General features: G+C 43.4%; 1 protein-coding gene across 4 annotated transcripts in view; it reads left to right on the top strand.

Moving 5' to 3' along the window:
• Positions 1-13325, top strand: part of TNRC6A (trinucleotide repeat containing adaptor 6A) — a 376657-nt gene that overhangs the window by 69116 nt on the left and 294216 nt on the right. For all 4 annotated transcript variants that reach the window (XM_069209691.1, XM_069209690.1, XM_069209693.1 and 1 more), the window contains exon 3: positions 9808-9895. In XM_069209691.1, coding sequence (XP_069065792.1) covers positions 9808-9895 — 88 coding nt within the window. The remainder of the gene's footprint in view (positions 1-9807; positions 9896-13325) is intronic.

Below are 13325 nucleotides of genomic sequence, written 5' to 3'. Positions count from 1 at the left end.
CTTGGCATCAGGGCCCTTGGTACTAGAAGTACCAGTTACAAGGGACTTATCTGAATGCCAGGGTGTGCCAATTGTGGATACAATGGTACATTTTAGGTGAAGGAACACTGGTGCTGGGGCCTGGTTAGCAGGGTCCCAGCACTCTTCTTAGTCAAGTCAGCATCAGTATCAGGCAAAAAGTGGGGGGTAACTGCAACAGGGAGCCATTTCTTTACACAAGCCCCCCCCAGCCCACAGGCCAGGAGACTCAGCCCAAGCTGGGAGAGTCTTCCTAGTCTGTCAGGCGAGGAAGAGTAGGAGAAATAGGCTGGTTAGTTGCAGGGCCTACTCTGCCTTACATCCTTCTGTTCAGGTCATTCCCTTTGGGGAACTGACCTACTTCCACAGTGATAGGACCTAGTCTGAATTGCCTCTTGTCTGCCTCTTCAATGTCTCCACCCATTCTTTCTATTTTGGTCTTAGAGGTATCCACCTCTGCTAACCTTATCTTGGCCAGGGTTACCCCTAGCTTACCCAGAGAGGTTACCCAGAGCTGGAGTAACCCCACCATGACCAATAGGGTCAGGGGGCCTAACTTGCTATTTGGCATGGGGTCAGACCACCATGCTAAGGATAGTGCAGCCATAAAGGCTAACACCCAGCAGAGGCCACTGACAGCTGTCAGTGCCCAGAACCACACCTTTAGCTCTTCACCTAAAAGGGAAGGGGCTAAGTTACAGGCTTCTTTGGGTTCAGGTTGCCTGTCTGCTGTATTAGAGTGGGGGGTTACCACATCTTGTAGTAAACACCCTTCTTCCACTCTTTCTTCTGTTAGCTGAGGAGCCACCCACTCAGGTTTAACAGTTGCCTGACTAGCCAGGACTTCTTGTGGGTCAGGTTGGACTTTATCAGGGCCATTTTTGGAGTTCTCCCCTACTGGAGCAAAATCTCCTTGGCTTGCTGTAACCTTGGCTAAAGGTTGTCCACCCTTCCTACTCTGTTTTCTTTTCGTCTTCTTCTGGGGCCTGCTTGCATTTACTGCAGAGGCAGGACTTCCAGAATCCTTGGGAGAGGACTGGCACGGGACCAGTTTCTCTCTTGGGCTCTGACTAACCTCTGGGTAGTCATTTCCAAGGAGACAATCAAGGGGGAGGTCTGTACTGACTACTACCCTTCTCCAGCTAAGAGTGCCACCCACTTCTATGGGCACTAAAGCCACAGGCCTCTTAGTGACCCTGTCTAGGCTAACTCTTACCCTGGCAGTCTCACCTGGGATGTACTGGTTTGAGAGCACCAGCCTGTCATGCACAATAGTGTGACTGGCACAAGTGTCTCTCAGGGCAGTGGTTGGGATTCCATTCACCAGTAGGTGGTGGAAGTGTCTACTTCCCTCTGGAATCTCCAACTCACCTGTTGGGCCCTGTTTCCAGTTGAAGGCTAAGAAGACCTCCTCATCTGAGGAGTCATCTCCCATGGCTACACTGGTTACCCCTGGAATTTTGTTCTGGGGTTTGTTTTTGGGACAAAAAGTGTCCTTGGTGTGGTGCCCAGACTGTTTACAGTTGTGGCACCATGCCTTAGTGGCATCCCAGTTCTTACCCTGGTACCCACCTTTGTTTTGGGTTGTGTCTTGGGGCCCACCCACCTGTTCTGGTTTTTGGGGGCCTACAGAGGACTCTTTTTCTTTGTTTCTAGTGTCACCCACTTTCTCCTGGGGAGTTTTTGTAACCCCTTTCTTTTGGTCACCCCCAGTGGAAGTTTTGGTTACCCTAGTCTTGACCCAGTGGTCTGCCTTCTTTCCCAATTCTTGGGGAGAAATTGGACCTAGGTCTACCAGATACTGATGCAACTTTTCATTGAAGCAGTTACTTAAAATGTGTTCTTTCATAAACAAATTATAAAGCCCAACATAGTCACACACTTCATTTCCAGTTAACCAACCATCTAGTGTTTTTACTGAGTAGTCTACAAAATCAACCCAGGTCTGGCTCGAGGATTTTTGAGCCCCCCTGAATCTAATTCTATACTCCTCAGTGGAGAATCCAAAGCCCTCAATCAGGGTACCCTTCATGAGGTCATAGGATTCTGCATCTTTTCCAGAGAGTGTGAGGAGTCTATCCCTACACTTTCCAGTGAACATTTCCCAAAGGAGAGCACCCCAGTGAGATCTGTTTACTTTTCTGGTTACACAAGCCCTCTCAAAAGCTGTGAACCATTTGGTGATGTCATCACCATCTTCATATTTTGTTACAATCCCTTTGGGGATTTTTAGGATGTCAGGAGAATCTCTGACCCTATTTAAGTTGCTGCCACCATCGATGGGACCTAGGCCCATCTCTTTTCTTTCCCTTTCTATGGCTAGGAGCTGCTTTTCCAAAGCCAATCTTTTGACCATCCTGGCTAACAGGGTGTCATCTTCACTGGAGTTATCCTCAGTGATTTCAGAGGTGTTGGTCTCTCCTGTGAGGGAACCAGCATCTCTGACTATTATTTTTGGAGTCAGGGTTTGAGGGACCCTGTTCTCCCTAGATAGGACTGGTAGGGGGGAATTTCCCTCCAAGTCACTATCCTCTTCCTCTGAGTTGCCACCCTCAGAGGGGTTGGCCTTTTCAAACTCTGCCAAAAGCTCCTGGAGCTGTATTTTGGTAGGTTTGGGGCCCATTGTTATTTTCTTTATTTTACAGAGTGACCTTAGCTCCCTCATCTTAAGATGGAGGTAAGGTGTGGTGTCGAGTTCCACCACAGTCACATCTGTGCTAGACATTTTGCTTCTAAAAGTTGGAATACTTTTTAAGAATCTACAACTGGTTCTAGAATCTAATTCAAACTTTTAACAAACTTTTAAACTCTAAAAAGGAATGCTAACAGGGACTAACACAAGGCCCTAGCAGGACTTTTAGAATTTAGAAAACTTTTCAAATTGCAAAAATCAATTTCTAATGACAATTTTGGAATTTGTCGTGTGATCAGGTATTGGCTGAGTAGTCCAGCAAATGCAAAGTCTTGTACCCCACCGCTGATCCACCAATGTAGGAAGTTGGCACCGTATGTGCTATTTCAAAGTAAGGAATAGCATGCACAGAGTCCAAGGGTTCCCCTTAGAGGTAAAATAGTGGTAAAAATAGATAATACTAATGCTCTATTTTGTGGTAGTGTGGTCGAGCAGTAGGCTTATCCAAGGAGTAGTGTTAAGCATTTGTTGCACATACACAAGACAATAAATGAGGTACACACACTCAGAGACAAATCCAGCCAATAGGTTTTTATATAGAAAAATATCTTTTCTTAGTTTATTTTAAGAACCACAGGTTCAAATTCTACATGTAATATCTCATTCGAAAGGTATTGCAGGTAAGTACTTTAGGAACTTCAAATCATAAAAATTGCATGTATACTCTACAAGTTATTGACAAATAGCTGTTTTAAAAGTGGACACTTAGTGCAATTTTCACAGTTCCTGGGGGAGGTAAGTTTTTGTTAGTTTTACCAGGTAAGTAAGACACTTACAGGGTTCAGTTCTTGGTCCAAGGTAGCCCACCGTTGGGGGTTCAGAGCAACCCCAAAGTCACCACACCAGCAGCTCGGGGCCGGTCAGGTGCAGAGTTCAAAGTGGTGCCCAAAACGCATAGGCTTGAATGGAGAGAAGGGGGTGCCCCGGTTCCGGTCTGCTTGCAGGTAAGTACCCGCGTCTTCGGAGGGCAGACCAGGGGGGTTTTGTAGGGCACCGGGGGGGACACAAGTCCACACAGAAATTTCACCCTCAGCAGCGCGGGGGCGGCCGGGTGCAGTGTAGGAACAGGCGTCGGGTTCGCAATGTTAGTCTATGAGAGATCTCGGGATCTCTTCAGTGCTGCAGGCAGGCAAGGGGGGGATTCCTCGGGGAAACCTCCACTTGGGTAAGGGAGAGGGACTCCTGGGGGTCACTTCTCCAGTGAAAGTCCGGTCCTTCAGGTCCTGGGGGCTGCGGGTGCAGGGTCTCTCCCAGGCGTCGGGACTTTAGGTTCAAAGAGTCGCGGTCAGGGGAAGCCTCGGGATTCCCTCTGCAGGCGGCGCTGTGGGGGCTCAGGGGGGACAGGTTTTGGTACTCACAGTATCAGAGTAGTCCTGGGGTCCCTCCTGAGGTGTTGGATCGCCACCAGCCGAGTCGGGGTCGCCGGGTGCAGTGTTGCAAGTCTCACGCTTCTTGCGGGGAGCTTGCAGGGTTCTTTAAAGCTGCTGGAAACAAAGTTGCAGCTTTTCTTGGAGCAGGTCCGCTGTCCTCGGGAGTTTCTTGTCTTTTCGAAGCAGGGGCAGTCCTCAGAGGATGTCGAGGTCGCTGGTCCCTTTGGAAGGCGTCGCTGGAGCAGGATCTTTGGAAGGCAGGAGACAGGCCGGTGAGTTTCTGGAGCCAAGGCAGTTGTCGTCTTCTGGTCTTCCTCTGCAGGGGTTTTTCAGCTAGGCAGTCCTTCTTCTTGTAGTTGCAGGAATCTAATTTTCTAGGGTTCAGGGTAGCCCTTAAATACTAAATTTAAGGGCGTGTTTTAGGTCTGGGGGGTTAGTAGCCAATGGCTACTAGCCCTGAGGGTGGGTACACCCTCTTTGTGCCTCCTCCCAAGGGGAGGGGGTCACAATCCTAACCCTATTGGGGGAATCCTCCATCTGCAAGATGGAGGATTTCTAAAAGTCAGAGTCACCTCAGCTCAGGACACCTTAGGGGCTGTCCTGACTGGCCAGTGACTCCTCCTTGTTTTTCTCATTATTTTCTCCGGCCTTGCCGCCAAAAGTGGGGCCTGGCCGGAGGGGGCGGGCAACTCCACTAGCTGGAGTGTCCTGCTGGGTTGGCACAAAGGAGGTGAGCCTTTGAGGCTCACCGCCAGGTGTGACAATTCCTGCCTGGGGGAGGTGTTAGCATCTCCACCCAGTGCAGGCTTTGTTACTGGCCTCAGAGTGACAAAGGCACTCTCCCCATGGGGCCAGCAACATGTCTCGGTTTGTGGCAGGCTGCTAAAACTAGTCAGCCTACACAGATAGTCGGTTAAGTTTCAGGGGGGCACCTCGAAGGTGCCCTCTGGGGTGTATTTTACAATAAAATGTACACTGGCATCAGTGTGCATTTATTGTGCTGAGAAGTTTGATACCAAACTTCCCAGTTTTCAGTGTAGCCATTATGGTGCTGTGGAGTTCGTGTTTGACAAACTCCCAGACCATATACTCTTCTGGCTACCCTGCACTTACAATGTCTAAGGTTTTGTTTAGACACTGTAGGGGTACCATGCTCATGCACTGGTACCCTCACCTATGGTATAGTGCACCCTGCCTTAGGGCTGTAAGGCCTGCTAGAGGGGTGTCTTACCTATACTGCATAGGCAGTGAGAGGCTGGCATGGCACCCTGAGGGGAGTGCCATGTCGACTTACTCATTTTGTTCTCACTAGCACACACAGGCTTGTAAGCAGTGTGTCTGTGCTGAGTGAGGGGTCTCTAGGGTGGCATAAGACATGCTGCAGCCCTTAGAGACCTTCCTTGGCATCAGGGCCCTTGGTACTAGAAGTACCAGTTACAAGGGACTTATCTGAATGCCAGGGTGTGCCAATTGTGGATACAATGGTACATTTTAGGTGAAGGAACACTGGTGCTGGGGCCTGGTTAGCAGGGTCCCAGCACTCTTCTTAGTCAAGTCAGCATCAGTATCAGGCAAAAAGTGGGGGGTAACTGCAACAGGGAGCCATTTCTTTACAGCCACCATTTCTCGTGTGTGAGAGAGAGATGACTGTTTTAAGAGATTTTTTTTTCCCTGTATGGTAGTTTCCGGATCTTTGAGGCTGGAATTCATTCTTGATTATCACAGCTCTATTTTTATTTATTTTTAAACTACAATTTAGTATTTTGGTAAACATTTTCTGACCTTTTTGAACTTCAAACTTTTTTTTTTTCTTCTTTTAGCTCATATTGTTTGTATAATAGCAAACATTTATCTGTACGCAACACTTGTTTTTTACTTGTGAGATAGTTTCATGGTCTCCATTCATAACAGCAAACTTTTCCAGCACCACAAGTTTGCTTCTCTTGAGATTGTAACTCGAGGATGAGAGCGGGATCATAGCGAGACTACACAGCGTCCTTTTAGAAAGACATGCCAATCTGGGATTAACAAAAAAGTACTCTGTAGGATCACAGCAGTAAAGTAGGAAATCTCAATCACTCATCTTTCAGGTCTTAATACTTTTAGTAGTCGAGACTTGTGGTGTATTGACTGTATGTAGGCAGTCTAGTGTCCTTTCGGATCCCCTCACCTTAGTTATGATGTGATACTACACAGGCGGCTGTGCTTCAGCTCTTTAAGTGCTTTTGGGCCTTTAGGTGAGGTGGGTTGGCAGTACTTCACAACTAAGAGCAGTAGTGCACCATATTACAGGGCATACTGATTTACTAATGGACATGATTCAAGCTACTGGTAGGGGAAAGTGTTACCCACTGATGATGTGAGGAGTCCTAAACCTGAGTGCTGCCAGCCGGTGGGTAAAACACTGATGAAGTATTTGGGTTATTAGAGGCAATGTTGGTGGTTCACACTGACCAGGGCTGTGCGTTGGCTTGGAAGAATTGGTCTCAGGCATAATTTTTCTTGTGTATCTCAATTTGATGGTTCATTTCAAGTGAAAACAGCTCATTGTCAGTCTTGACTAATTACTCTCCCACGGGTGCAATTTTTATCGCCTACTCTTAGCTGGTTGTTTTATCCGGACTTACGTAAAAACATTGTATTAGAATATATGCAGTTGATGTAGAAATTATTCTTTACTTTAATCGAACTCTTTTGAGCAATTAAGGTTAAGATCTCGGTTGTTTTAATTTATTGTTGTCCAAGTCTGACAGCTTCAATAAATGATGTAGAAAGGAAGTGAGGCTAGTGTGAGACATAAATTGAACTGAAATTGTCTTCCTGTTTCTTGAAAAATAGGAAGCTTGCACAAGACTCACTTTTTGTCTGAGGCGGAAACATGTCATGGCCTGCATTCGAGCCATTTCAGGTTGTTTACATGTAGGAATTTGTGCTCGTTGCAAGGTCCTCTGAAGTGCAACCCAGCTAGTAGCGAGACATAATTTGTCACTTAACGACTCTAGATATCCGTGAACGTTACCTACCCTAAAGCGCATTTGACGCCTCATCTCCCATCCCAGTAGCTGTTCTAGCACCTCATACCTACTCGGCCAAACTGCATCCGATGTTTTAGGAGACTGAAAACCTAATGTTTGTGGTCGGAAGGCTTCGGCCGAGTCGCATTTAAGCGTTTGTAGTGACTGTCAGTCGGATCATCTAAGCCAGGCCTTTTCACCTACTACAGCTTCATGCAAGTAGCTCTCCTCTTTGCAGCCAACCAAATTAATATTTGTTTCTTGGTTGTATTATATGAACAAAATTAAGAAACGTGTATTCGAGACGAAAACGTGTTTCCAGGACTGGTAAGCTGATGTTTGCAGAAAAACGGCTGAATTTCTTAAGTATACTTAAAACTGTTTGAGCACTGCAAACCATGCTGTTTAGGGGACTCCTATCGCTGATATTTGGTGCTGGGGGCATTGCAGTCGTGGCATACCACACTGACTAAGCATTTGTTTTTTCCACATTACTGCTGGCAGCTGTGCTTGATACACTGACGTGATCACTGTTGGTAATCATGCACATGGTGTTCACCAAGGTAATTTTATCTGACATGGTCGCTATTACCGCACTATTAATAGTAGCTCGGGGTGATTTTCATTGCACGTAAGTAGCTCTCATTAAAGAAAGGGGACACCTGGTCTAAGACCTCGCTTAATCACTCTGTGTTCTCCTTTCGAAAATCCTCCTTGAAGGATGACAACTTTTGCAGTGACCCATCACCAATAAGCAAACATTGGTACAGCAACATTACTTATTCCAACTTATTCCTTATGAACTGAATATTAAACCCAATATTCTGCCTTTGAAGCAAAGCTATTATATGAAGGGCTGTAAACCTTTCTATGTGAGCAGATGGCTAGAGTTTTCTTTACACCATTTGGTTCAAAGCTCTTTATAAAAAAAAAATTGTGAGCTGGTTCTAAAGATTCATTGTTTAAGCTGCTAAGAGTCTTTCCTCAAATGCACAAATTTGGTCATTGTTGTTTAAGTGATTGTTAGCCAAATAAGTTACTGGTTTAGTTTCAGGGAGTGACCGACTGAATTGTATGTAGTTGTGTGAGGTCGCTATTTCCAGGTCAATAAGTTGTGTAAATTTACACATAAAGAACAGATGTCGAAGAGTCTCTAATACAACTTGACAAGTTAAAGCAGATAGATGCTCAAGTAGCTGGAGAAGGGATACCGTTGGATTAAACATCTCGTTATGGTAGGTTTGTAGGTTAGGGGTGTTTCTCTAACCAGTCTTCTTGTAGGCCACACAATACTTAAAACCAGGTAAATTACCCATGTCTGTGCATGTTGATATGGGACCTAAAAGGATTTTTTCCAAGTTACAGTTGAATAGTGCTAATGGGATCTAAATGGACGAACTTCAATAGTTTTCTTTTTAATTATTCTTTTTTTTAAATTTAATGTTTATTATAATCTCATACATGGGATAAAAGCTCTATATTAACTTCACCTTACTGCTTTTGTGTGATATTTCAAAAATTGAGCTTTAACATTTGACGTTCTTTCTTGTCTCTTTTAATCTCATTGGTGCATCCCCTTATGTTTACTTCTTACGAGAAGGGACAAAAAATGAAATGCATAATTTCTAATTAAAACAAATGTTCTGTTGCCGCCAAACTATCTTCTAAGGATAGTGAAATGGGACTGCGCATAAAATGTTTAGGAATTTGTTCAACAGTTGGAAAATATATTTTTAGAACTAAAATCTTGTAAGGCAGAAGTTTGAAATGATAGAGTTTTAGATTGTCATTGTGAGGTTCGTGTTGGACCAAGTTCATCAGTGGTAGAATCTTTAAGTTAGAAGTGTCTCAGCAGCGACTCAGTAGCAGAGTATTTTGTTTCATGTTGCTGTGATTGGGTAGACCTACTGTGATTGTGGATTCTGATAGGGACTCTAAAAGTGTTAGTGGCTTAGTATCTTTTAAAATGCTCCAATTTGGCCCTTTGTTTAGCTTTCAGTTACAGGAGTCAGAAGTGCACAGGCCAACATTTATATATTATTATTGGAATCTTTTTTTATGGTCAAGCGCGTAAGCGCTCCGGCCCCTGTTGTAATCTCTCGGTGGGCTTTTAACCACACCCATGTACACGTCCATGAGTTTGGTTGGTTCGTGGGCTTGCCTTTTAAAATTTGCTTGATTTCATTAGTGAAAGGCATGCACACGTTATGCCTTTTCTGGTGTTTAGCCCTCCTCGAGAGCACCGGTAAACTCTGGGGCTCCGTGTTTTCCAATTGGCTTCTGGACTACTTTTTCTTTTTATTTCCTACTCAGCGCGATCTCGCTGGGCAGTAGTCGAGCGCTTTGCATGACATCGACCCTGTTACATGGATAATTGCACTTTTGCTGATACATTTGACTGCGGGCAACTTCTATTTCCTTTTGTGTCTCTTCTTCACACACGACAGCCATCTGCTCGCTTACGTGAAACTGTTTTACTTTTTTTTTTTCAGTCCTTTGTGGAATGGAAGAGTAATGAATTTGCCTAGATTTGGTCAACCAGTAAAGTGGTTAGTTGTTCTCTGGTGGACATCATGTAATGTTGGTATTTGAAAGTAAGGAAGGGATGCCCCAAATTGTTGCTCCCATTCTATCTAGCATTTCATAAATTCATGTCTGCATCTTTACTCCTTTGTTAGGGTTAAGAATAAAAAAAAAAAATTTTGTCCTTCAGGAATTTAGTGCAAGGCGAGGAAGAACGGTTGATGGAAGAAAGGAGAAAGAGAAAAGACAAAAAGAAAAAGGAAGCTGCTCAAAAGAAGGTACAGTAAAATTGCAAGCATGGTAGGATTTCCTTATGTTGCATAGGGCCGCTGTGCTTTGTTGCTCCAGCATAGGTGTTCTTGAGATTTACTTGGTGACTCTTCATTCATATAGCATTATTGTTAACTTCAGATGGAGCAGCTGTTTATAATAATTTGAGTCCCAGTGTCTTAAGTTAACTGTGTGTGTGTATGTGTGTATATATATATATATATATATATATATATATATATATATATATATATATATATATATTCCACGGAGTTAAAGACCCGTATGCAATCCAAAAGGATGAAAAAAAAAACTAACCGGTGGGTGTGTGTGTATGTGTATGTATGTGTATATATGTGTATATATATATATATATATATATATATATATATATATATATATATATATATATATATATATATATACACACACACACACACACACACACCCACCCACACCCACACCCCTGGGTTAGTTTTTTTTTCATCCTTTTGGATTGCATACGGGTCTTTAACTCCGTGGAATATTTTTATTGTCTTTGAACTTCAAAGTGTCCATTACACTTCTAAATTGGGTAGAGCGGAGTCTTCATACTCTCGCTGGTCGTCATCTAGACTACCTGTTTCTGATCAGTGTGAAGAGTCTACAGACCTTCAATACATATCAATGGGAGATATGTGCAAACATCTTGGAGTGGAAGTAATATCAAATGCCCATTGACAAACCCATTGGGTACCACCTATTGACTTTGAAAATGATCTTGTCAAATGGCATCTACAAAACAAAAAAAGAAAAGGGCGTAGTGTTCTATGCATGCATGTACACGTACTTCTGCAATTTGATCCTATGGTGGCCCAGTGGGATGACACATGCGCACACGTCCTATTACAGTAGCAATTTTATTTTAATCTGTTCTTCCAAGATTCCGTTCTGGAGTGGTAAATAATAATTTTTTTAAAAAAAGTAATGTGCCATTGTGCTTTTTTAAAGTTTTTTTTTTTTTTAATATATGCATAAAGAAATGTCAAATTGGAGCTGCTGGGTCCTTCATTTTTTTAATGCACTCTCTGCTGGCATAACTACTGGCAAATGCAGGGGTGTGGAATTCCTATAGCCCGATGCCCGGGGCATATTTTTTGGGTCAAGGACGACCGTTTTCATGTTTTATTTTGTCCTTAAGACCAGTAGACCCAACCCGCTGCTGCAAAACCCCTTTTGCTTGCCAATTTAGAGTAACACATTATGGACCAGGGAAGGGCATTGTCTGCTAAGAAAATATTTGTGTCCATGTTAATGCTGTTCAAACTTGTATTTATGGTTCATTAATGCAAAACCTTTACTAGAGTGAAGGATCTAGGGACCTGTACCTAGGTGCGCACTACTGATACTGGTTCTGTATAAAAATGTGTACACAAATTTGCAAAGTTTACCAATAGGAGGCTATGTATAGTTCTCCCAGAATGCTGTCTGATTAGATGTAAATATGTGCAGATGCTTGTAAGCAAGATTGATCATTCTTTGCTTTCAAAATAAAATGTTTGCCAAACTCCTGTGAAATTTTAGATACTGTTTCTAGCAAAATGTTATGGAAAATCAGTGTAACCAGTTTCAACAAGATTATGGGAAACATAAACCAGCATTGGCAAAGCCAATAGGTCTAAGATTGGTGGTCAGCCTCTTGGTTGTTTCAGTGAGTGTCTTGTTTTGACATGTTTATTTGTATAACTTTATTGTTGTGGGAGCTGCCAGGCCCTCACAATTACAACAAACATTAGCAAAAAAGCACAAATATTTTTGGTCTCAAAAAGCACACTATGCCACAGTAGTCCCCGGCAAAGAACAAACTACTTTGTGTGCAGATATACTCCTTGTGAAAGAGCAGAATGCTGTCCGTCACACTAAAGCTAGACGAATGATAGATGGATAGAATTTCATAAAAACAAGAGTTCCTTGGTTAACACCAGACCTTATTGGGGACCGAATTCTTAAAGAAAGTCACAAAAGTGCACCTACGGTATATGTCCTTGCATTTGTGCTTATTTATGGCTTTTATGAACTCACAAGAATTTATAGAAGTAGGCCTGGAAATTGTACTCCTAGAAAATATTAATGAACTGCATTTTAGCATGAGCGAATATACATGTGTAGATTTGCTCACACGAAAATCTGAGCGTTTACAAGTCCACTTTCCCTCCAATTACTTTTTTTTCCCCCCAACCCTAGACGAAGTTTTACTTCTGGCCTTGTCAGGAGTACATTTCCAACCTTTCTCAGTATGGAAAGGAGAAGCTTCTTTAGAGGTAGACTTTTTCATAAGATTTAATCGAGGTAGTCTTTGATTTGAGGTTTAGGCATGAGGATTATTCTTAGATCTGCGGGTCTGTAGGATACTTAGCCTCCTGGGGCCTGTGGTTTAGGCCTCACCAAATCCTGGGGATCTGTGGTTTTTGTCATAGTTAGTGACTTTTTACGTTTTTTTTTTTTTTTTTTTTTTTGGGGGGTTGGCTTAACTTTGGTCGAAGTCTAATCATATAGACTTGTATGTGCTTATGCTGGAGTGTGAAGGATTTGACCTTGGAGTTTATGAGCATCTGTTTTTTTAAGAGTGTAGGTTTCATATATTTAGGCTTCAAAAGTTTGTAGTTGCTTTCAAAGATATATCTTTACACTTGGCAGGTGGTTGGAACAAGGCAGACTGAAGGGTGTTTATTTTTTAGAACGTGTTCTTTTCTAAGGCAACATCCTGTAATCGTGTGTATGCAAGCTACAGTCTTGACTACTTTACAGACACCACATTTATGTAATTATCTGTTTAGCTGTGGTCATGTGTGAGGCAGATATACTCCAATCCCCAGCAAAGGGGCAGTAGGTAGACAAATGGATGACCTACACTGTGCTGGGTGGAATCTCGCCAAAGACCACCTTGCAGACCAATGTAACTAGTCGCCAAGGAAAGCCCATGTATTCCGGAGCAGCCTTGCACTTGAACTGTGCAGATGTTTCGAGCAAAATTCTTTGTTGCAGTAGTTTGGTGTCAGCTCCTTATCCGCACTGACTGTTTATGGAACCCCAGTGGAAGATGAAAAACCTTGTGATGGCACTTATGGCTTATCCCAGACTGTTTTACCCCCACAATACATCCAGTATGGGTTACCAACACTCACTCGCAACAAAATGGATATGATCTGTACTGGCAGCCACTTCAGGGGAGCGGTTAGCAGTGTCAGCTTGTCATTAATTGCAGCAAAAAAAATTCACCTGGTTACTTGAACCCCAGGTTGTCTAGAGTCGTCCTGAATGTTGCATCCTTTTCTGAGGCCTCTGTGGACTACAACGCCATCAGTCCAGGAACCTTCAAATTCGTTCCTGTGGGAGAGCCCTGGACTGTCATTCATGCAGTATAGGTTGCAGGAATCAAGCAGAGGTCACACAGAAGTG

Source organism: Pleurodeles waltl, chromosome 10 (assembly GCF_031143425.1).
Source record: "Pleurodeles waltl isolate 20211129_DDA chromosome 10, aPleWal1.hap1.20221129, whole genome shotgun sequence".
Classification (NCBI taxonomy): Eukaryota; Metazoa; Chordata; class Amphibia; order Caudata; family Salamandridae; genus Pleurodeles; species Pleurodeles waltl.
The sequence above is the reverse complement of the archived record's forward strand: the minus strand, read 5'-3'. Positions and strand labels throughout refer to the sequence as shown.